Genomic DNA, 24,222 nt, shown 5'->3' with positions numbered 1-24,222 from the left:
AGTAGCACTGAGACTTTGCCCTGAGCTCGAGCCACAACATCTCATGGCCAAAATACCTCAGGAAACCAGCGCAGGTTTTTCCTCAAGAAAAGGCCCGTGACCTTTTCCAGTGAAAGCTCCGATGGTGTTTGCACAGCAGACAAAGGAAGAGCATCTTCTTAAAAAGCGAAGGCACTTGGCAGGAAATCAAACCCTGGATCAGGGAGTTGGGATCAGCCAGGAGCCCAGAACATCATCCCAGCAGGGCAGTGGGGACCCAGGGCTGCAGCTGAGGCTCCTGCTGGGTTCAGGCTGGAGAGGAGGGACAGACAGGGGGTTAAGTGGTAAATTTTGTCCCTGCTGAAGCTGGAGGAGTAGCAGGAGCTGGAGCAGCCTGTGAGGCTGTGTCCTCACAGCACTGAGAGACAAGGAGTAGCAAAGGAGTTTTCAGGTTGTTTTCATATAGGTCAAATGGAAAATTGCCTGGGTTTCTCGGTAAAACATTTTTTCTTTGCTTTTTTGTTGGGTTTTTGTTTTTTTGTTTCTGTTTTTTCTTTCAGCAGTAGGATCAGCCTTTCTCACTGGTTCCCTTTATTACACACTTGGATATTTATTTCTGACATTTAATTTTGAAAATAAATCTCTTATTAAAGCTGAGCTTGGAAAGGTTAAAAGCAGGTTTGTTTACAGAAACAGATACAAATGGATGTGTGACTGTACCTGTTGTGGGGTTTTCTGAGCACCTTTCCTGTGTCTGTATGAGTCACATCAACTTGTCTTGAGACTGATATTTTTTCATTTGTGTCCAAATTGATTTCAGAAATGCAGTGAAAGACACAGATACAAACCAAATAAGATTAAAGGCTTTAAAAGCTTAATAAATTAAGAAGAGCAAATCTGGCTGATAACATGGCTTTGATAGCTGGCTATAAAGGACAGGGAGTTAAGGAATTACAGGTACCTGACAGCATCCCTTCCTCAGCAGTATGGGGGCACAGGAGAACAGGTTGGACTCTCCAGCTTATCAGCAGGAGAGGAGCAACAGAAGACAAAGCTGAGGGGATCTAAAAGACTTGAGGGACTAGAATTTAAACAAGCACCCCCAGCCCATGCTGAACCAGCTCGGAGTGTCCTGCTGGCAGTGACACCTGCCAGTGACACTGTCCTGCCAGAACCATTGGAAAAGCAACTGGAATGGTTTGAAACCCCAATGAGAAGCTACATTTGAAACATTGAGGTGTTTCCTAGGACTTTTTTTCCTATTTTCTATGTCCTTTTCTATGGACACTCCTCCAGCTCAGGAGCAGCTTCCCTCTCTGGTGAAGTTTTATGGTGTGCTGCCCCTGAGCATGTCTGGAGCTCTCTGAGCTCCCTGTGTGGGCCATGGGATGGGCTCCATGAGATGCAGAACATCCCTCTGCCTTTCATCTCTTCCCCAGCTGTATAAATGAACGATGGCCCAAGAGAGAACTTTGGCTTGGGTTGTTTGCCTGGCTAACAATTGCTTCACGTGCTTATTTGCTACTCTGGTTTCACTCAGATCAGCAGAAATGTGCTTTATTTCAGGGGAGAAAATTCTGCCACAACTCTTGATTTTAGTGCTGCAATAAATCATTTGATTTAAAGAATGAGAGGTAAAAGTATACTATGGGTTAGAGAAGCAAAAGGAGGAGAAGGAATCCTGGTTTTAATAAGAACAGTCATAAAGAAGAAAAATTTGTCCTCCCTGATGGAAAGGTCCTGTCAGCTTTGAGTGGGTTGAAACCTGTGCCACAATCTGTGACATTTCTCTTTACAGCCAGTATCTCTGGAATATAATAGGCTTTCTCAATGGGACAGTGTGAATCATTGTAAGGAACACCACAGTGAGGATATTGCTCTGCACAGCCCTGGCAGCAGTAGAGAAAGATGGCATTTCCCTGCTCAGCACGACTCTCCCAGAGAGGTTCAGTACCAGGGGACAGATAGATCAGGGCAAACCCTGACCCTGCCATCTCTGAGCAGGACTGGAGGGACCAGGACTGAAGGGCACCGAGACATTCTTCACATCCCAGCCCCAAACCAAGGCCAGCTTAGCCCCAACATCCGCCCTGCTTGCCTGCAAATCCCAGCAGCATTTTGTGGGTAAGCTGTGCACACAGACTGCAGTGTAATGAGTGAAATGGTTGCTTATCTATTTGTTTTCAGCAAATATTTCCTTAATTATGGTAAGTTCCTGTGGAGACAGGGGGAAGCCCAGGATAACTTCAGGCTGCATTTCCAATGGCTGGATGGCACAGACTCACTCCCTGCCTGTCACTAACACAGCGTTGGAGTTTCATCAGTAGCATTTGCTTGTCACCAACGTGTTTTACAGAAAATCGTAATTTTGTTTTTATAAATGAGGAAACAGCTTGTGTGAGCTCGCACATCCCACATCCCCTCTCCTTCCCTGGGCCAGCAGATGGGCACAGCCCATCTCTGGACCAGCTGAGTCATGCCTGAAGCTCCCAAGTGCACAAAAACAGTTTAATAATGCTGGGAAAGTGGCAAAAGAAAGTAAATCAGGATGGAAAGAACCTGGAGACGAGGTGAGGGAGAAGGAAGTATGGTGTGAAGTAGTTTTCGAGGTTGTGGGGAAAAATCCAGAGACTTCTCAAGGAGCTGTGCCCAAATCTGAAGCCATGTAGATTGGCAGGTCCATCTCCAGGGTGGCTGTTTATCCCTCATTTTACAGCCCAATCTTTTCCCTCGTGCAAACAAACCAGGAAACATCACAAGGCCGTGGAAGGACAAGCTTTCCCCTCTTACACAGCCCTAGTGACAAATACTGGTGGAGTAGAATGAGGAAAACACTCCTCCAGACATGGATTGCCCTGGTTCTGGAGTGGGAGAGCTCCCAGCAGAAGGCAGGGCGAGGAGGGATCTGTGTTTATCCTGATTTTCAGAACCTGAGGGCAAGAGGGGAGGCTGGGCAGGGGTCAGCTCAGCCAACACCCTGTTGTGTCCCCAGGCTGGCTGGGGCTCTGGGGGCACACGCTGCTCCTGGAACACACAAAGCCAATTAACTGCTTGATTGGATGAAGGGGCACAGTCCAGCAGCCCACTGCCAGCCAGTCAGGATCCCAAATGTCCCAATGTCGTTAAGGTATGTGTGTTAATCCCCTCCTGCAGGATTAAGCGTTTAACCTGTGGCTGGTGTTTCTGAGGAGAGCGACAAACCTGCTGTGCTGGGGGAGCACAGCCCCCTGTGTGGCCACAGCATCTTCCAGGTGCTTCAGGGGGCTCAGAGTGCACATAAGGAAAGATTATTTGGCAAAAGAGAGAGATTTAGTGTCTGCATCCATTCCTTCCCTGCTCTCTGTCCTTCTTTCCTTGGGAATAAGATACTTTAGAGGGAAAGCTGCCTACCCCCTCCCTGACTGATTGCCCTTAACCACAGATTTCTTTGAAATACAGATTTTTATTGAACTTTCAAAGTTGTGTTGGGAATTGCAATACCTTCCTAGCCCAAGAGAGGTGTGAAGGCAATTTCCTCACTGAGCCAGGAAGAAGGAGGAATAAGGGCCATTTAATAGATGTGGCTTTTCTCATCATGGGGCTTGAGAGGAACCTGCAGCCACTCACATCTTTAAATGCTTTCAACCATCACAGAAGCCCTGGTGCTTAGATCCCAGCCAGGAAAAGGTGTCACATAGCTGATTACACACAGCAGACCAGAATTACTCATGGTTAATGCCTGATTAGGAGTTAAATTAATATTGACAGCCTATAGTAAACTGTAATGATTTATTTAGCCAAAAATAAATATGAAATGTCATAACACAATCCCAGTGGCCCACTGTGATAATTAAACACACTTTAAAATCTTGTACTGACAGGGAAGACACAAGTCCATGGAGGGGCTTGCACTGTGTTAATAAAGACAAAAAAAGAGATCTCTCCACGCAAGGCTGGGCACAGGAGAAAAACCTGCATTAACAGTTTTTCCCCCCACACTCACAATATTTCTCCTGTAAATACATTATTTAAAGGCCATGGGCATGCAAAGGCCAGCAGGCAATTGCATTTCCAGCTTTCAGCTTTCAGCTGCACAGAGGCTCAGGGCCAGGGGACCAGATGTTGTCCAATACACAGACGATGGCTACAGGTAAAAAGCACATCTTTATGCGGGTACGGTTTGCAAATCAGCCCCAGCACTCCAGCAGTAATGGAGTTTTATGTCTAGAACACAGTACTAGCCTTGAGCCGTGTTATTAGTGCCGGAGAGGAACACAGCCTGTCCTGGAAAACTGATGTGTTGGCAGAATTTCCTTTCCTGGTGGCAGCATTTTCTGAGGGGCGAAGGTGGAGGAGAGAGTTTCCTCCTCTCCCTCACTTGATGGATGTGTGCTGGAGAGCAGAAACATAGGAGGTGTCAGGAGTGATGGAGTGATGCTGAAGGCTCTGACAAATGAGCTCTAGAAAGTTACACTGACATCTTTGTGAATGTATTTCACGTTCAACATTCAAGATGTTCCCATCCTGCTGCTCCCCTCTGTCCTCTGCCAGAGCCCCAGGGTGCAGAGCACAGAATGCCCCACACAGCCCTGGAGCTCAGCCATCAGAGGAGCTGGGATGAGACCAGAGGGGAAGGGGGATGTGTAAACAAGCTTTGTGTCCTACTGACCTGGTTCAGAGGCAGAAAATTGCTTTGGGAACAGAGTCCCACCTTCAGCTGCCGCGGGGATTTGCTCAGTGAGCGTGTCAAAACCTTGAGAACAAACACCACGGGTGCAGAAGCTGTAACTCTGCTTTTCCTTCTCCCTTCCAGCTTGCTGCACTAGAGAGGCAAGTGTTCGACTTCCTGGGATACCAGTGGGCCCCTATCCTCGCCAACTTCCTGCACATCATCATCGTTATCCTGGGGCTGTTCGGCACCATCCAGTACAGACCTCGCTACATCGTGGTGGTGAGTGACACGCTCTGTTCCCAGCAGCAGAGCCTGTCCCAGCCTGTGCTCGGGGGATGTGGCTGGCAGCAGGGACACTGCAAAGCCCCTGGGAGATCAGGCACGAGCCCTGCACGCTGTTCTAGCAGGAGATGCCTGGCTGTGCTCAGGAATCCCCTGTTCAGTGAGCTGTGTTTGTGCTAAACTTGGAAGGTTTCAGATAATTCTTCAGCCCAAACACTGCCCAGCAGAGAGGGAGGGCGAGGGGCTGGACAAAGGCAGCACAGAAGCTTTTCCAGCCCTCCAGACTCCTGCCCCTTGTGTGTGTCTTATCAGGCAAGAGAGTATCTGAATATGGAAAACAGAGGAAGAGAAAAAGGATTTCGGTGCTGACTCAGGGCATTCCACTGTCCCCAGCTAGAGCACACATACATCAATACAAATATAGATATATGTATATACACACTAATTCCAGTGACTTCCTCATGTTTATTGCTTCTCTCTCCCCATCCCCATTCCTTCCCAGTATGCCATCTGGACTGCAGTCTGGGTCACCTGGAACATCTTCATCATCTGCTTTTACTTAGAAGTGGGAGGGCTCTCAAAGGTGAGTGCCCAGGCTCTCACACAGGGGATGGAGCTGGTGGGGAGGGGAGGGCTGCCATGGGTGAGGTGAGGGGTGGGGGCTGCCTGGGTCCTGCCCTCCTGCCTGTGGAGAGGGCTGCTTTATCAAGGATGGGGAATGCTGCTGCTTGTGTGGGGAGCTGAGGAGCCACTCTTGATTTCTGGAGCTCTCAGCTGGTTGGTGCAGATGGTGGCTGGAATAAACCCTGCCCTCACAGCAGGCAGAGAGGTGAGAGCAGGCCTGGCAGCAGAGCCACCCTGAGGGGAGAGGGGGTTTGAGGGCCAATTCCCAGCAGTGATGCTGAGGAGGGCTAGGAGATAACCAGACTGCAGCTGATCCTCTTGGGGTCTGAGACCACCTTGGCAAGAAGGTGTGTGGTGGAGGGGAGGCTCCTCGAGCAGCACTGAGTGTGGCCTTTCTGCCAGCCTGTCCCAGGGAAGGGCTGCTGCAGGGTCTGGCTGGGTTGACCTGAACCAAGGACTTGGCTGGAACTCTACACCTGACCAGCTCTTGATATTTTTGTGCCTCCCAGTCCTGCTGAAGACTTGCTGCACTTCAGCAGCAGGGATAAATACCTGGTTGTTGCCACACCAGGCAAAATATTTCCTGTTGTACCTTTGGGGAGAGGCTCCTCTGTCTGCTGAACAGAGAACATCCCTCCCCAGAGGGATCTGGCTCCTCTCCTTGGGATGTGGCTTCCCTGCCTTAATTCTTCCTTCTCAAGCTCGGTGGTAGTTACTCCTGGCTGCTGGCCAGGGTGTTGTGAGTTAATATGCAAAGCTCTTTGAAGACTAGATTAGCTGAGTATTGCTGTCTGCCTAATGAGGGGTGAGTCAGAAATAATAAAAATGGGAGGCAGGCCCTAAATTAAGTCTGGGCTGTAAGCAATGAATTATGAGTGTTGCTGTAGCACAGCATTCAGAGTGATTGTGGGATGCAGGTTCATTTCAGAGCACTCCACATCTGGCCTAAATTCCCAGGTCATGCACTGGAGCTGCAGTCATAATTGGAATTGCCCTGTGGTTTTATCAGGCCCATAGCAAGTCAGGAGTGGCAGCCTAAATCCTTTGCAGATAAGAAAATGTAACTTCCTAATGTCTCAATTCATCTTCATTTTCCCTCTCAATTATCTCCATAAACTTTGAGGGAGTTCTCGCCCAAAACAGTGATTATTCATAGTCTGAAATCTCAGCCTGAGATGATCTCGATGTTGGCTGCGACCAACTGATAAAAAAAGGAATTTTATGTAACTGTTTAAATGCTCCCTCCTGCAGAGAAAAATGTTGGCTTGATAAGCTGCTCTGGGAGCTTCTCAGAGCCAGTGTTTGCTTCCAGCCAGCTGGATACTCGTGTTTGCTAATCCCAACCTGCACTGCAACACGTCAGGTTGCTGTTCTGCAATTCAAACAGCACCTCAAACTCCCTTTTTTGTGCCACAGAGGAGCTTCACCTGGTAACCTTGCTCTGTGCTGGGGCTCATTTTAGCCAAGCCAGCACACAGAGAGGCTTTATTTAGCCTACAGGGTGACACTTGTGACTGGGGACATTTTTTATAGAATTGGGCTGCAGTGTAAGTTGTTACTGACTCCGTGGACTTTCCTCATGGGCTGCAATGAGAAATTAGTTCATTTAATGGCAGCCAGCAAAATCAAGAGAGAATTTGTGCTTGTTTGGCTGCAAAGTAGTTGACAGCCTTGCCTCTGTTCTTAATGAGTTATTCTCACTTTAAAAAGCTGTTTTGTAAGGAAAGCTAATGATGCTGCTTTCCATCCTCCTCCACTTTCACTGAAGTAATTTGGGTCTTTGTAGTGGCAAAACAAATCTGTGCTTCACAAGAGACCAAAAGATCCACCTGAAGCAGGAGCTGAGGTTTCTGTAGGACACTTCCCAGGCTGGGCTCTCCTGCTGCATCTCTGGAAACCTGACCCAAGGCCAGCTGGTGTTTTATTGTTTTATTTATGTGTTTTATTGGGTCAGTGCTGGGATCAGGCCCCAGAAGGACATCTGGGCTTGGCTGTACGAGTGTTGGGCAGTGTGCAGCAGGGCTGCAGGTACCTCTGTGTGCCCCAGGGCCCACGGGAGGAGGCTGCCCTCTAGTCCTGACAAGAAGTCAAAGCTCATCGTGAGCCTGGCAGTATGGAGGGAAATTGCGAATATTGGAAGAAGAGCTTTGCTGGAGGGAGAGGCTGATGGAGCTGGTCTGATAAACAAGAACTCATTAACTACTAGACTAAGCATGAACACACTGGGGAGTGCTTGCACAGGGTTGTGCAAGTCCCTTAAGGGACTGAGAGCTCTGAAGGGCTTCAGGGTGCTGTTTCCTCTGTGATTGCTGGTGAGGCTGGGGAGAGTGGCATTCCTGCCAGCCCTGCACTGACCCTGCTGGGTTCTGACAAGGGCAGCCTGCCAGGACAGGCTCTGTCAGCAGCTTGTTTACAGTGAGAGAATGCAGAAAGGGCAGGGAAATCGACAGAATGGAGTTTGTTAACTTGGTGCCTGGTAATGACAGTCCAGTGCCACTGAGAGAGGTGATAACTCAGGTGGGGTGAGAAAAGGATAGGACAGAAAGGGTTCAAGTGTTTCCAATGTAACAGACTTAAGAAAAGCCCAGGGAACTGAAAAGATGAGGAAACAGTTATGTGCACTCATTGCAAACAATTCTTTATGCTCTGCTGCCTAGATCTGATTTCACAGTGGTGAAGGAATACAGGATGGGAGCAGGGAAGTGCTGTTCACAAGAACAGGGATGTTGTTCTTGTGCCCCCCTTGCTTTGGGTGCCTGGCTGATTTAATGAACAGAAACCAGGGAGCCCACAGTCCATGTCAGCCCATGAGTAATTTGGCAAAGGGGTTGAGACAATCTCTCAGTTATAAACTTTAGGGCTGGTAGGTACAATTTGCCTGTTGCTTTCCCTTACCAAGGAATTGTTCTCTGCTGCATCTTTCCTCCACTCTGTTGTCTCCCACCACTTCTCACCCTCTCTTTCCTCCTGTTTTTCACATTTCTTGAAGTGCTCCTTTATCCTCCAGGTTATTCCAGCATGTCCATTCCATGTCTCCTGGCCATGGAATTGCTGAGGATGCTGTTCTGGTCAGCCCTGCTCAGGGGGGTTATAACTAATTACTAACCAACCACCAATCACTAGTTACACTGAATTTTGTATTGGAAAGGAAAATACGTTTTACTGAAGACTGAATCTATTCCTTGCTCCTTGGAAGAGCTAAACTGACTTGATTTCTGTCTTTCTATCCTGTCAGAGTCTTTTATCTTGGAATCTTTTCTTAGCAGGAGTAAGAGTGTGAAATATGGCCCAGCAGAGCTTCCTTGGGTGGCCAGACCCGGGTGGATCAGCACAATTGTGTAAGGAAGCACTTCCCTTGCTGCTGAAAGGGCCTCCCCAAGCACACAGCCCATGCCAGCCCTCCTGCAAGTGTTCTGCCAGTGAGCAGCCGAGTGCTGGAGCAACCTGGATTTGCAGGGCTGCTTCTCAGCACTGGCAGGGAGGTGGTGATGTGTCTCTGAGCAGCTTTTGGCAGAATTGCCTTGCTGACTTGCTCTGCTCATACTCCTGAGCACACTTGCAGCTCCAAGTGCTGTGCCCCTGCTCTGTGCTGGGGCTCACAGCCCAATTTCCAGGTTGCTGTTGCTCCTCCTGTCCCATCTCCCTCTTTTCCCCGTGTCCATCTGGCTGTTTGGGTAGGTGAATTGCTGGGAGCTAGCTCTGAAGTTTCCAGGCTGTGTTTGCAATAATATGTTAAGCTTCTCCCTGTTTACTCGAGCATGAAATTCATCCCTCCTGCAACCCCTCAGTCTGAGTTAATTATTAAAATCCTGCTGTTAAGACATATGAGCATCTGTCTGTCCAGCTGCCACGCTGACTGACTCTTCATCATGGACTTGAGAAATGTTCAGAGAGGTTTGAGGAACTGCTGTCCTGTATTTCAATGCATTTCAATATATTCCTTTGTCTTTTCCCTCTGGAATTATTCTTCTTGAATGGTGACTTCTAATTTATTTTTTTTTTATCCTTCCTTTATATTTTCATGTCTATGCACTGCTTTGATCTTCATCCAGAGCCCTGGTGGTCTAAATATCCTCTTGAAATGGAAGCAGCCCTCGTGAGTCAAATGGGGGTTATTTGTATTTCAGAGAACCTGGATGGCATCTTGGGATGACTTTGTACCTGGTTAAAATAGCAGGAGGATGGATAAATTCATGTGTACGTAAAACTGTCTCTCAACTCCTTCTAAATTTAGAACTTGGAAGCCTGGGATTTGGATTTTAAATGCTGTGGCATTGTCAGCAAACCCACTGAGAGACACAGGGAGTGTTCTCTGTGTCTCAAGGTGATGCAGCTGCTCTGAGCACAGGACTGAAAGTTGAACATTGCATTTCCTATTTTAATAAGAAATTTTTCCATCTACAAAGATTTACAATGATTCTGCTGTCAATCTCTGGCAGCTCCCAAATGAGGTTCAGTTTGTTCCAGAGTGGTTTTGCCTGATAATTAAGGAAATTTGAGGGAGGCAGTTCAGAAGACTGTTAACAGCAAAAAAATAAAACCATCTCTGATAGCGTCCCTTTAGAAAATAATTTCAGAAGAGCTTTCAGGAAGCTATTTTAGCGAAGGAGCGCAGCTGGCTCCGTGGGTGTTGGAGGTAGGTGTGAGTTTCCCGTGGGACACGCTGGGGAAAGCAGGCTCTGTGCAGTTTTTGGTGCTGTTGCCTTCCCTCTCGCCCTGGTGGCAAACAGGTCACAGCCAGGTGCTGCAGCAGGTCAGAGGGAGATGTGATTTTTTGGCTGGCCTTCAAGGTGCTCCTGAGAAGGAGTTTGGCTCGCCCTGGCTCGTGTTTCCCTCCAGGCTGGAGGTTAGAGGCAGTGACAGCCCTGCTGGGGCTGGGCACACACTGACCCCTCTCCCCACAGCAGGCCTGGTCACTGCTGGCACTGGTTAACATCTCCCAACCCACATTCCACTCCTGGGAGCATTCCAGTGTGTTTAGATTTCAAATGCATCGCAGAAAGCTTTTGGGAGACAGCTGTTCCCTAAACCTTCCTAAAACTGGCTCTTTTCTCCTGATTTTTGCGTGCTGTTCTAATTCATGGTTTCGCTTCTCTCCAACTGTATTCTCACAAACGAAGCTGGCAAACCACAGGAGACATCCTGGAGTTGTTTTCACAGTCTCCAAGCAAGCTCTGAGCAATGGGAGGTCAATTAAGGGATTTTCTTGAGTGCTCTTTTTATTGTGCCCCATCACACAGGTATCCCCGAGGGCATCCAGCCAGGGACAGGGCAAAGCAACAGCTCTGCTTTGCATGTTGAGACCCTCTGGTTTGTGCTGCCCTCTGCCCCAGGCAGGTGCTGGTTCAGGAGGGTGGCTCTGAACACAGAGACATTCCCTGATCCCAGTGTGCAATCAGTATTCACTTTACATCTGTGAGATGGATGGCTCGTTTGAGGCATTGTGGCGTTTTTAGAATCCAAATGTGCTCAGTTTTGCCAATTTGCCCTTCACTGATGTATAACTTTTTATTTTTTGGGTTTTTTTTTTACCTTTTTCCTCAGAGCTGGAGTATGATTGTGGACAAAAGGCAGTGAATGCTGTTTTGGACCTCCTGTTCCTCCACCTGCCCACCTCCAGCCACACCTGTTCTTCTTTTTCAGGCTGAATTTACAAGCAAGTTCAGCGAAGTTAAGCCAGAGCCAAATCTCTGAAAGCTGACAAAAGGGAGATTCTAGAAGGAGAGCAGCCTGTTTCTTACTTTGCCAAACACACACTGACTCCTCTGTAAGGAGCAGAGAGGACACTGAGGAGTCTGTCTGCATCAGTGAGGCAGAAGGTTTGGGAAAGCACCATCTGTGAGCTGGGAGAGGGAAGCTCTGGGGACTGAGGTTGAGAGAAGGTCCTGTGGTGCCCTGGGGAACAGCTTTGGTTCAGTGCTAATGCGGGGAGCCCTGGGCAAAGAAACAGGAATTCACTTTGGGGGGTTTCTTGGTTGTTTTGGAGCTTTCTTGCTTTCTGTTTGTTTGTTTGTGGGGGTTTGTTTAGTTTTTTGAGAAAGAGGTTTGCTTCTTTCCCCAAGCAAAGCAGAGTGGCTTGTGAGAGGGAGGAGAGCCCAGCCACTTGGAGGCCTGGCTTTGGCTGGGGAAAATCCATGAGCCTCAGAACATGCCAACTTGGGGGAAAAAGAACAAGCTTTGCAGAAAAGCTGTGATTTGGTGTCTTTCTGAGCTTTGTGTGGGCCACTGAAGGGTGAAGCCCAGGAGAGGGCTAAACTCCCAGCTGTTAGTGGAGTTTTCCCCATTGTCTTTGCTATTCCGGCTGCCTTTGCCCCAGTGCCACGCTCCATCTCCGTGCCCTCCTCCATCCCCTGTAAAGCACATGCCATCTGCTGTGGTGATTATGTCAGGAGCTTGGCAGCTGTCTTCTCACTTAATTGTCCACATTTCTCAACACGTGCTTCCTGCAGCAGGTTTGAGTGCTGGCTCTGCAGGCTGGCTCAGGGTGTCTGTGGTGGACGGAGGGTCCCCACACAAGGTGCAGAGGGACACAGCTGGGGACTGTTCCCTGCCCTGTTCAGATTCCTGCCCCTGGGACTCGAGTTTGGCCCTGGATGTGCTTTTCTGTGTCCGTGTTTTATATCTGCAGGACTGCCTGGCTTGGCTCCTGTGTTGGCTGTGGAGACAGGCCCTCTCTCCAGAGGGTAATTTGGAGCAGGGGCTTGGATAAGCTGCTCTGGATCTGTTTTTCCTTTTCACTCTACGGGGAGCCGACACAAAGGAGCTGCCATGTGAGGTTTTCCATGTTGGGAAGTGTGAATACCCCAAGCTCTGACTGCTGCTTTTCTGGGAGCCACAGCTTTCCTCCTGGGACTGTAGGACCCTGGCACGAGCAGTGTGAAATAGTTTATGGATAGGTGCTAAAACCTTTAGTGATGGGTGTATATCCAGCATCCATCCCTCTCTGCAGAGATACAGATTCTCTCCTTCAAATTTTTTAATCTATTCTTCAGAATAAAACTTCCAGCCCCTTGCCTTGTTTTGTGGTCAAAAGGGATTGTTGATCAAAGTGACCTGAGAGGACTTCAGGGGTAGCCAGCACTTAGCACTCATCCATGAAGGGTTACAGCTGTTCAGCCAGTCCTGAGTTTGTCTTTCACCTGCAGGAGTGCTTTGCCATGTCCTGCAAGCTCAAAATCCCAAAGCTTCTCCTTGTATTCCTGTAAATACTGTGCTTTTCTCAAGTGTGAGGAAAGTGTGGTCATTTTTAAATAAGCATGTGGCTGCACACCAAAGGCCTGCACTGCTTGTGTGGCATAACCCCCTGAAGTGGTTTGAAGTATTTACCTAGCAAAGACAAGGCAGTAAAACAAAAAGCCTCTCTAGGTAAGGTTGGTAGGAAATTGCAAGGGGAGATGTTTACAAGAAGCTGCAGTCAGCACTGTGGGGTCAGCTCGGCTGGGTAGGCTGACCTGGGGCTGACAGGAGATGCAGAAGCACCAGATGTGAAGAGTGTGGAAGGAAATCAGGCAAAAATGGTCCAGCATCTTGTCAGATGTGTTAAAAGCTAGGAACAGAGGAAGATCTGTTGGGTTTTGAAACTCACTTTGGGGTTATGAAGTTCATATTTTTCAGTTGCTTGGGTTGATTCCTGTGCTGAGAAGAGCCTGGCAGGACACTTAGTGCCACCTTTTTCCTCTAGAGTTACATGGTTCATCTCCCAAACCCAAAACTTGAGGGTTCTTTTCTGGGTGAAGATACCACTAGCAAAATGTTCTTGGGTCTGCAGCCTGCATTGCAGCTGTGCTACAGGATGGTGAAATAGATTTGTTGCAGGGCTGCCTCAGGAATGGTTCTTACCACAGCAGCTTGCCTGGAAAATATGTTTACATTGGACAATAGGAGGAAATTCTCCCCTGTGAGGGTGCTGAGGCCCTGGGACAGGTTGCCCAGAGAAGCTGTGGCTGCCCCATCCCTGCAGGTGTTCAAGGCCAGGCTGAATGGGGCTTGGAGCAACCTGGATTAGTGAAGGTTCTTTAAGGTCTCTTCCAAACCAAACCATTCCATGATTCTATGAAGGAATATCAAGCCAATGTGTTTTGATCTGTGCTAGCATTCCTGAGGAGTGGGGATCTCAGAAACTAAGTTTTCCACTGATTTAATACAACCTCCATCTGACAGCATGTCTGACACTCTCAGAGTAAACAGAGATCTCTTTGCAACTTTTCCCTTTAGGACAGCGAACTCCTGACATTCAACATCTCCCGGCACCAATCCTGGTGGAGTGAAAATGGCCCTGGCTGTGTAAGGAAGGAGGCTTCAATGTCTGGCCTCAAGGGGCTGGATAACCATTCCTACATCTCTGTCATCGGCTGTGCCCTGGAGTACCGGTACATCGAGGTCATGCACAGCTCCTTCCAGATCCTCATCGCGGTGAGTGCCTCGCGGGGGGCGAGCAATTCCTCAGGAAATGCTGCTTGGTTTGGGGGCTTTTCCAGCCACAGGGCTTGGCCTGTATTTTTCAGCACTTCTTGTATCACCTGATTCCAAAAGTGTCTGTGAACGAGTTCTGTTTGATTGTTCTGCTGTTCTCTTGTACAAAAAATACTCCTTGGAACAGTTGGGAATGGGTATCAGCAACCTGATGCCTGAAGTAATGCATCTTTGCAATCATGCAGTAACAAAGGTTCTGAATCCCTGTTGGGGTGTGGGAATTCATGTTTTGACAAGGACAGAGACCTTTCTGGAGGAGGGTCAAAAGCAAGAGTTTTGACAGGACAAGAGGAAATTACACCAAATTGCACAGGGGAGGTTTAATTTGGATACTGGGGACAATTTCTTCATAGAAGGGGTGGTAAAGCACTGGAGCAGACTGTTCAGGGAAGTGGTGGAGCCACCATACCTGGAAGTGTTCAGAAAATGTGTGGATATAGCACTTTGAAGACATGGTTTAGTGATGAACGAGGTGGTGATGCTGGGTTGATGACTGACTTGATCTTAAAAGGCTTCTTCCAGCCTTAATTCCATGCTTCTATGAGTGATGGTATTCTCTGTACATCTGCAAAACACCACTAAGGGCCAGATGGGGAGACAAGAGGGAAATACAAGACAAAACAGGATTTAAGGAAATACTTTCTTGCTCTTTCTCTCTGAGATTTAAGGTGCAATAAATTGTTGAGTCCTAAACCCTGGAAAAGGGGTTAAAATATGTGTAGGCAAGAAACCCATATGGGCTGGACTATGCATTGAACCAAATTTCTACTTGTCCTGTAATAAAAGCAGAGTATTGAAGCCCCAGTTCTGTAACTGCTGCTGGCTCTGAAATGCTCATGTAATTTTGTCATGCAGTGGGAGGAATGGAGCTTTTCCCCTTTTCTTTGAGGTCAGGCAAAAAGCAAGTCTTCCTTCTCCCTCATACCTTGCCTGAAAGCAGTCAGCCAGTTCTCTCCCTTTTTACTCTCTGAGGGTCAAACTCTTTGATCCCTGCCAGTATCTTTTTCTGTTCTCTTTATCTCACTTTGAGGCAGGTTTTATTGCGGGCAGCTGTCCCCAGAGTGCTGGCAGGTACAGTGCTGCAGACAGGCAGGGACACAGATCAATAGCACAAAAACACAACCAGCAACTTGAAGGCTCAGGGGATGCAGCAAGAGACATGACCTAGTTCCCTCCTTGTCTGAGACCAGAATTGTCAGTTCCCTGTTAGGAAGGGCAAGGGACAGGCAAAATTGTGCTTTCAATAGTTCGGTTTTGCTTTGTCTAACTGTTTTTAGAAGTTAGACAAAAACTAACTGGGGTGAGGGGATTTGGTTTTCACCCCAGATACAGCACTGTGAAACCCACGCTGTTTGAATATGCAGTGCCCAACTGTATTTTATTTTATTTTTCTGGAAGTTCCAATTCCTTGAGACTACTGAGGGACTTGAGTCCTGAGGGACTGTACTGCAGTGTTGTGTACTTGGGGCAAGGCTCCCTGAATTCAGTCTTGCATGCCAAAGGAGAGGGAAAGCAAACCTGGCCCCATATGGTGAGCACAGTGTTGGCTGTCAGCTTGACTCCTGCTGATTATATCATCCTGCTCCTGGGCATACATTTGAGGATACATAAGGTCTCAGTCTGCTTTTGCCCAGAGCTTGTCTGTACTCCTTGAAGGCAAAAGCAATTCCTTTAATCTGGAACGCAATCAAACTTGGGCATATTAGTCACCACACATGATACAAGTTGCTGTAGGGTCCAGTGTGAAAATTTTTCCTCAGTGCTTTAGCACAAAACACATCAGAGGTAAAAGCTCTTTGTGGCAACATCTAAAAGTCTGTCCTGGTGTAGAAATGAATTGTAAAGATAATCCTACCAACCCAGGTAGGAAATGCAGCAGCAGCTACTTTGTCAAGATGAGGATCTGCTTTGCTTTTGCCTCAACAAGGATTCATCTTGCACGTCCCCAGCTCGCCAGCCAGCAGGGAGGGGAGCGATTCCCAGTTCTGAAATACCTGGCATAGCTCTGGGCTGTCCATATGGTACTTCTGGGAGTGGGGAGGGTTGGGCTTTTCCTGAGGCTCCACTGAATGGGGTAGAAATTGGAAATGTCTTCCCAGCCGCCAGAACTCGCTGCCTGCCTGTCTGTTGTTTTCACTCAGACTGACAGGTTGGAAGGTTCCCAGGGAGGCAGCAAGGCAAGCCTTGACAGCAGATGTTATGTGAGAACCAGTGCACAAGAGATGCCTTGCTCTTGGCAGAAGGTAGATTTTCAGTGGTTGTAATTGCATCCAAAGAGTAAAGAAGGTCAAGGAATTAAAGGATTTTGATTGCCTCTCTTTGGCTATCTGGTCACAATAGCTCTTTCACAGGCTGTATTTTTGCTTTCTCATAGCAGAATTCCCTTCATTTCTCCCTCTTGCACTGGTGTCAGTGTGCACCTTTTGTTAGCTCTGATTAGAAGTAAAACCTAGAATGCATCTACCCTAAAAGAAAAGGCTTTGCACCTCTTCTGTGTGCTGGAAAAAGCAGTGGCTTTTTCGTCTATTGTGAGAAGAGATGGAGAATCTTCGCTAGGACAGAGGGAGACTAAAGCTAAGATCTTACACAAGTAACAGTAACACCTAAAATTTGCCTTCCCATCCTTTGTGTATTTTGCACACTTGCAGCCAGCTGGTCCCTTTCTCCAGGTTTTTCTCTAATTTGCTCTTTCTGGCTCCCGTGCCTTCATTCAGCGCTGCTGTTTTATGAACAGCTTTCAACTCTCCATTAAAAAAGTTAACTTCAGAGGACTGAGGGGCAGGGGGATGCTCAGCCATATGTTTCCCTCATTCCCTTGGGGCACACTTGTCTCTTCCTGTCTTTCCCACTCTGTTTGCCTGCAGAGTGCTTGGGGCACCCCAGCTCCATCCTCTCTTGTGGGGCAGTTCCCAGGCTGACAGAACACACCTGCCCTCAACATGTGTTCCTAATAAAAAGCTTAATCGGATCCTTCTGCAGCTTGGAGAAAGCTGGTACTGCACATGTAGAACAAGCAGAGAAACAGCAGCACGGGCTAAAGCCCTAGAACATTCTTTGGGGAATTAGAGCAGTGGCTTAGTGTCATTTTACATCGCTGACGTTTTCCCTCCTCTTCCACCTGCCCGATGTAATTTGCAAAGATCCAAGAATTTCCCTGGGATACAGAGCTTAAACCCCTCCTGTGTATTGAAAGCAGCAGCCAGGATGGCACTTGGAGCAAGGATGAAATTATTCCAAATTGTTGGCTTCTCTGAAGCTTCCTGTTCTGTGTTAATTGCTGATAAACTGGGTGATGTGTGGGGGCTCAACACATCGTTATCAAAGATGAAGTCAGAAGGGAATTTCGGGTGTTTCTTGGAGTCTGCTCATTCCACACTCCAGCAGGCTTTTCCAGGGGAAACACTGGACAACAGGAGCAGCATTTCTCCTCCCTAGCTGTGTTTCATTTATAATTTATTCCAAAGGTGAGACATGGGGATTCCCGTGAGTTCAGTTAATTCTTGAGATTATTTAATTTGAGGTTATTTAATTACAGATGAATGCTTTAGAGTATTTAATTACAGTTTAGGTCAGCACAGAAAAAAATGGAATTCATATTTATGTTGTACATCTCTTCCCCCCTTGCCACTGAAACTCCTGCTCTGGTCAGATCACAAGACAAAGCTTCTTTGAATAAAAAGTTCCATTAAATAAACAAGATTTTTTTATTGCTGAAATACATGTAAAGAAGGAATGGACTATAATGTCAATATAAAGTAAAGTAAGCAGATGATTTTGAAACACAGCCAGGAGATGGATGGAATCAAAACCAAAAATCCTCCACTGCAATGGAGCTGGAATTAGAGATTTAGGGAAGTTCTCTTAATTCACTAGTTTTTGATTGGTTGGTTCTTCTGAATGCAAAAAAAGTCACCTTAGTCATAAAGTGAAAAATGTATGGGGTGAGCAGAATGATGGTTGAGGGTTATGGGGCATTAATTTCTGTGCAAAACAAACTTCCCAAGTCAATCACATTGCTTGGTGCTTCTGAACCGTGAAAAATGTCCAGCACTTTATCAGATTTGCTGTGACAGTACAGCTGATAATCGCTCCCAACTCTGCTCAGAAACTGGGCAGGTAAATCATTTTCATTGTTAATTCTATCAAGAGTTTCCTGACACAGGTACCACATAAGATTTGCGTCTGTGTGTTTAGAGTATAATAGTGGAGAGTGGATTTAGGGCTGCCACTTTGCATGGCTGTTAACCCAATGATGGGAAATCTGAGGAGGGAGAAAACCGGCCTAGAGTTCCCTTGGAATCAGGGTGTGTATTCAGGATGCATCTTTCCCGTCTGGATATTTGTGTGTTTGTGTAAATTGTGTGATTTGACCTGATGTAAGAGGCTGGATCTTACAACTATAAAAATGCTCCAGCAGGTACAGAGGATGAGTGTGAGCACACTCCGAATTTGTTACTTGAGTTCAAATGCCTTTATGCTGGAGATCAGGGTGCAGAAGGGTGGTTGGACATCCCTTGGGACGTGCAGGAAGCACTCTGTTTATGCGAGAACATTTGGACCAGATCCCGCAGCCCAGGGATGAGCGGGTGGCTCCCGGGAGCGGCCTCGGGGCTTCAGCACCACGGCCAGAGCCCGGGCCGGGCCGGGGCTCCTGCGATCCTTTGGGCTGGGAAAGCTGCCCAAGACCCTCCAGCTCCCCCAGCACTGCCGAGCCCACCACTAAAGCTGTCCCCAAGTGCCACATCTACTTCTCTTTTAAATCCCTCCAGGGATGGTGACTCCACCACTGCCCTGGGCAGCTGTGCCAGGGCTGGATAACCCTTTTAATTATGAAATATTCCCCAATATCCAATCTAAACCTCCCCTGGCACAGCTTGAGAACATTGACAACTTGACAACATTTCCTGTTGTCTGATTGTTTTTTGGGAGAAAAGAGAGACCCTTACCTGGCTACAACCTCCTTCCAGGGAGTCACAGGGAGCATTAAGGTCCTTCCTCTGCTTCCTTTTCTCCTGAGCTCCCTCAGCCATTCCTTATCAAACTTGTGCTCCAGATCCCTCCCCAGATTTGTTGCTCTCATCTGCCCAAAAACTGCCACAAACTTCAGGAAAAAAAAACAACCAAGTTCCAGATTTTATTGTGTTACACTACAAGCAATGTAGAGGAAAAATCTCTGATATTGTTTGGTTTTCATTTGTCCCCCTTAAACAGTAATAGTTCTATTCTGAGACAATTCTAGAAGGCAGCAGGTACAATTAGATTGGCCATTGCATGTGGCCAGAGGATTTATGTTTCCCTGTAGCTCACAGGAACTCAGCCTGAAGCAGCCTTGGTTTCAGAAATGCAGAGGAACGAGGGAGTCCCCAGAGCTACCCTTCCTCCACTGAGCTTCTGGGATGTGCTCCCATAAGGCTCACCCAAGAGGAAAGGGGCGAGCTGCCTTCTCTTTCAGATGATTATAGAAAAATCTTCAAGGAAAAACAGGGTTTAGTGATTCTACAAAAACATTCCATTTCCTCCCAACACAGTGTGTTTTGTCAGGGAGAGCTGGAGAAACCACAAATGTTGTATAACTCCCCAGCAGAAATCTCATTATCTTGCCTTTTGTTTTCGGGTGTGATGTATTTTTCTGTCATGTTAAAAATGAATGGACTCTACTTTTCAAGCCCTCCCATGCATCATTCTGTCTGCACTTGGAGTGAGTCACTGTGTGTTACAGGCTGACTCCTGTTCCCAGGAATTGAGCTCACAGTGGAAAACAATTATGCCTCACAATAACTTTACTAACACAGTTACTGTCAACCAAGATCTCGCTAAGTGGGGTGTTTCGTAAAGATGTAAAATGAAGGATGGAGAGGATATTTGATTAACAGAGAGAAGGCAAAGCAAAATAAGACCCTGATGCATCTGGAATGCTTAACTCCCATAGTACCAGAAGTTTGTCTCTCTGTTTAGGCTGAGGAACACCTTGATAGTGAGCCTGAAGGAGGCAGCTCTGATGCTTTAGAGCTTCTAGAAACTCCTGAGTTACTAAAGATTTTGGTGTCTCTGAACATTTCTGCCAGTACAGCACCATTCTTATGGTTAACTAATTTTCTATCTCATCTGCATAAAAACTACTCACCTCTAATTGGTAATTTACCCCATATAGCAGGAATGCTGAGCTGATGAGTTGTTGTCATTGAAACTCTGTGTCTCCTGTACATTGCTGTTCGTCCCACAAGGCCCTCTCCTGTGTCCCCATCACTTCTTACTGAGAGTTAGCACAGGAGTTTCAGTTGCAACAAAGCCAACCCATGTTCTTGCCAATCTTTCAAGCGACTGATGGTGCTACTCTGAAGGTGAGGATGGGTCTTACAAGTTTTCCTCCTTTGGGTGTGCTCCATCAGTGCCTTCCCTGACATCCACACCTGCCCCAATCCCTACAGCAAACATGACTTGGCTCCACAGTCACAGAAACGCTGCCAAGCTGACTGTAAATAGTGCCTGTTGAAGTTGTGCCCAGTGGGTTCTGACCAGGCTCACACTGGCTGATGCTAAAATGATTTATTCTCTCTCTTTTCCAGCTGGTGGGTTTTGTGTATGCCTGTTACGTGGTTAGTGTTTTTACAGAAGAAGAAGACAGCTGTAAGTATTTATCAACAGATCCCTTGGCAAAGGTTTTAGTAAATTTTATTTATCTCTCAGATATTTGTCTGTCAGGTCTGAGCTGCCATCAGACCTCTTTCCATCTCTGTCTCTGTGTGTTATGCCACTAACTAGCCCTTCAAGGATCAGCTATTTTTACTGTGAGGGTTTCTTTTCCCGTGTCACTCTGTGTTAGATGCTGTAATTCTGCTACACTTAGAGCACAAAAAGAGCTTGGTTTTGGCTTCTCAGCTGGACTAAGCCTTAGAGAAACTGGGAAGCTGCTTCTGTTCTCAGGCTCATATAGCCTGAGAATAATGGTTCTGAAATATTACTGCTGCGATTAAAAGCATCTACAACAAAGCTTTCAGCCCAGGGCTCAAGTGGGAGACCTGCTGAGTCTCATGTGCCACAAGCTGAGGATGAAGCAGATCATGAGAGTTCTTGCCAAGAATCAATCTGACCACTCAATTTAAGAGCAGAGGAAATGCTGTATTTGAATTACAAGGAGGAAGGAGCCAGCTCCCTCGTGTTGGGTGCACAAATCTCTTCAGTGACAGGCAGTCACTGTGACACGTGTCAGGGTAAAGACTCACTGGTCTGTGGGACCTGTGCAGGTACCCAGCTGGTCCTGGAGTGCTTTGTCCCTCTAAAACACCTTTTGAGACCAGTAATTTTACAAACAGAGAAATGGATGCATAGAGTTAAAGTAAATGCAAAGTTAGGTTTGTGTGGCAATGTGTTGGGTCTAGGCCAGTTTACTCCAGCAAAGGATTTCATCCAAAGGTTTTACATCCAAGTATCAATTCTTTTAAGGCATTGATTAGGTTTGTGCAAGTAGCTTTGTTGTTTTAAAGAGCAGCTGGCATGGAGGAGAGCTGGAAAACAACAGCTTTGAACTGAATATTTGAAAGTATGTGAAGAATGTGTTTTCATAGGAGCGAGAGGAGATGCATTACTTATCTGCCTTGTCCTTATGTTTTTTTCTTCCTTCCTTCCTGGCTGAACTCATTCTCCTGGTTTATTGATCATTTCTTTAGAGCTTGGCAATGCACTTAGAGAAGGTGCTACATTATAGTAATATCTTTTAAATTAGGCTATACTCTTCTATTAGCTAAATAGCTGCAGTTCTGAGCCCCTGCTGAATATTGTAAAGCAATAACTTGACAGAACTCATTTTTATAGTAGGGATCTGTTAGGAGAGCAACAACATGGAAGGCAGCTTTATCTAGGAAACACAGAGCTAGTAATTTCAGGATATGTATTTTTTTTCCCCCACTAACAAATTCACTTTCACTCCCAGTTTCTCAGCTTGGAGTTAAAATGCCAGCTTGAATAATTAACAATGACAAACCATCAATATTTCACACTCACAGGGGTAGATCCTTCCAGTGACCTGAATAAATTTGAGCTGCGTTTTAATTTTCTCTTCCATTTGTGGTTTCCTTTAAATGTTGCTTTGATATGCAGCATGAAGTAATTATAAGTGCTGAGGCACATTAATCAGGAAGCTCATGCTAACGTGATTTTCATGAGAAAACACAGCAATAGGGACCTGCTAATGCTGAATTGTGGGCAAGAATATTTTAGATGTGCTAATGCAATGTATTGAATCACAAGGAACCACACTTAAGATTTTTTTCTTTTTTAAATGCCTTGGATTTTGAGTGCCCTCATGCTTGCATGTTCAGATGATAAGACTTGTGTTTGTTTAAGGTACTCAATAGTTACTGAAAATTGCTGTTCTTTCAAGTTTCCCAATTTAGGCATTCCACAACTGAGGTAATAAAGTTAAATTCTTGTTTATTTTTTTAAAAAATGGCAGCCTGTTTTGATTTTAGAATACTCAAAACGCTTTCAAAAGTGTCTGAGAAAAGGTAGTTTCACTGAAAGTATTTGGGAATTATCCCCACAATTAACTTAGAACTCTACAGATTTTACCCATTACCTCTCAGTTGTCCCAAAATCTCAGTACCAGCATGAAGCTCTCCATCAAGATGGAATTTGTCAGAATCTGTTGTCCTTAGGTTTCTAAATATATTTTAAGAAGTTTTGGGGTTTTTTTTACATCCAATATATCAGTAAATATTTTTTCTATTGTTTGATCAACAAAAAACCTCAAACCTCTTCAGCTTAAATTTAAAATAATAGTGCCATCTTCAGGAAGAAAAATAATCAGGCACTGAAACAGTTAATAAAACTCTCCAGTTATTTTTAAATGGCACTTGGACAGGATGGTTTTCACACTTCCATACACAATGTACTAACTTGGCACCAAAAAATGATCCAAGCTGGGTCTGTTTTAAAGGGTTTTACAAGGCCTGTGAGGTCAGTCACAAATCAGAGCAGCTCACACCCCTCCTGCCCTGGCTGTGCTGCAGGCTTGGCCTGAAGTCCAGGGAACTGAGACAGCCTTGGAAAATTCTTCCCTGGTTACTAAGGGAATTGCCACTTCGAACTCTCCCTGCTGAGTTACGCTGCCCTTCCGTGAGCACTGGAGAAGGGAAGCTTTGTTCCTGTTTGGGCACAATTAAAAGAAATTGAGTTGGCAGAGGGGACACGAAAAATACCAGAGCTGGAGATAATGAGGTGGTTGCAGTTTTCCAAAGCTGCTGTTGTCTTGCAGGAGAGACAAGTGGGGTAAGAAAATTCCCACTTCCCTGTGTACCCTTGCTGGGGAGGGTTGTGCTGCCAGCTTCTCCCTGGCATTCGCTCAGGAGCCGTTCCCCAGCTTCCTCTCCTCGGCTCCAGCTTTGTCTGCTCCTCTCACGTGCAGTCACAGCATGGTGGTAATACCCAAGGAGGCTTTTCTAGAGTATTTTGTTAGTTCTGCTTTAAGTTTTGTGTTAGCTGAAATCTCCTCTTTGGCACGCTTGCCCATCCCAGGAAATCCATACCTGAAAAAATCACTTTTCTGTTCTTTCACTAATTTTTGTTTATGCCATGACATGCACCAAGCCTTTCTTTCATTTCCTTTCAACTTTCTGGCCATGTTTGTTTGTTTATTTGAGTTTTGATTTTTTTTCAGTTGATTTCATTGGTGGATTTGATCCATTTCCTCTCTACCATGTCAATGAAAAACCCACCAACCTTTTGTTCAAGCAGACATACCTGTAAGTATCATCTGTGCTAAGAGACTCCACGTGCTTCTTGGTTTCATGGCTCAAGGGTACCACAGGTTTGGGGTTTTTCCTCTTTGTAGGTTGATTTCTCCAACAGGCTTTTCAGGCATGGAAATAATGAAGAAATGGAGACCAGAAGCTTCCAAGGGTGAAGCTGCCCTTTCTCAGCTCCAAAATCATTTTAAATTCTGTTGCCACCAAGAACTGAGCATTCCACATGTGGGCCAGCCCAAGAGTTCAGCTGAGAGCAGAAAGGGGAGTTGTCCACAGCAGCTTCTCTCCTACCAATAATGAAGGGCCACTGTTGAATTCCCATTTCTGCCCCCTGAAGCACCAGATCCCAATTTCGCTCTGTCCACTTAAAAGCTGGCTCTTAATGAAATCCTCAGACACAAAGGCCAATTCTGCCTGTTTAAAGCAGCAGAGATCTGATTTTATATTCTTTAAATTGATCGGCAAGAGGCA

At 46.5% G+C, this 24,222-nt stretch overlaps 1 protein-coding gene across 3 annotated transcripts in view; it reads left to right on the top strand.

Moving 5' to 3' along the window:
- The window catches only part of NKAIN4 (sodium/potassium transporting ATPase interacting 4), a 49,011-nt gene that overhangs the window by 19,692 nt on the left and 5,097 nt on the right, over positions 1 to 24,222 (top strand). For 2 of the 3 annotated variants that reach the window (XR_002868877.2, XM_023939661.2), the window contains exons 2-6: positions 4,772 to 4,909; positions 5,415 to 5,495; positions 13,751 to 13,948; positions 20,575 to 20,635; positions 23,664 to 23,748. Coding sequence is in view for 2 of the 3 variants with exons in the window: in XM_023939661.2 (XP_023795429.1) it covers positions 4,772 to 4,909; positions 5,415 to 5,495; positions 13,751 to 13,948; positions 20,575 to 20,635; positions 23,664 to 23,748 (563 nt within the window). In the remaining variant the exon portion in view is untranslated. The remainder of the gene's footprint in view (positions 1 to 4,771; positions 4,910 to 5,414; positions 5,496 to 13,750; positions 13,949 to 20,574; positions 20,636 to 23,663; positions 23,749 to 24,222) is intronic. The other variant, XM_023939662.2, reaches the window with a different exon arrangement.

Source organism: Cyanistes caeruleus, chromosome 16, assembly GCF_971803275.1.
Source record: "Cyanistes caeruleus chromosome 16, bCyaCae1.hap1.1, whole genome shotgun sequence".
Lineage (NCBI taxonomy): Eukaryota > Metazoa > Chordata > Aves > Passeriformes > Paridae > Cyanistes > Cyanistes caeruleus.
The sequence above is the reverse complement of the archived record's forward strand: the minus strand, read 5'-3'. Positions and strand labels throughout refer to the sequence as shown.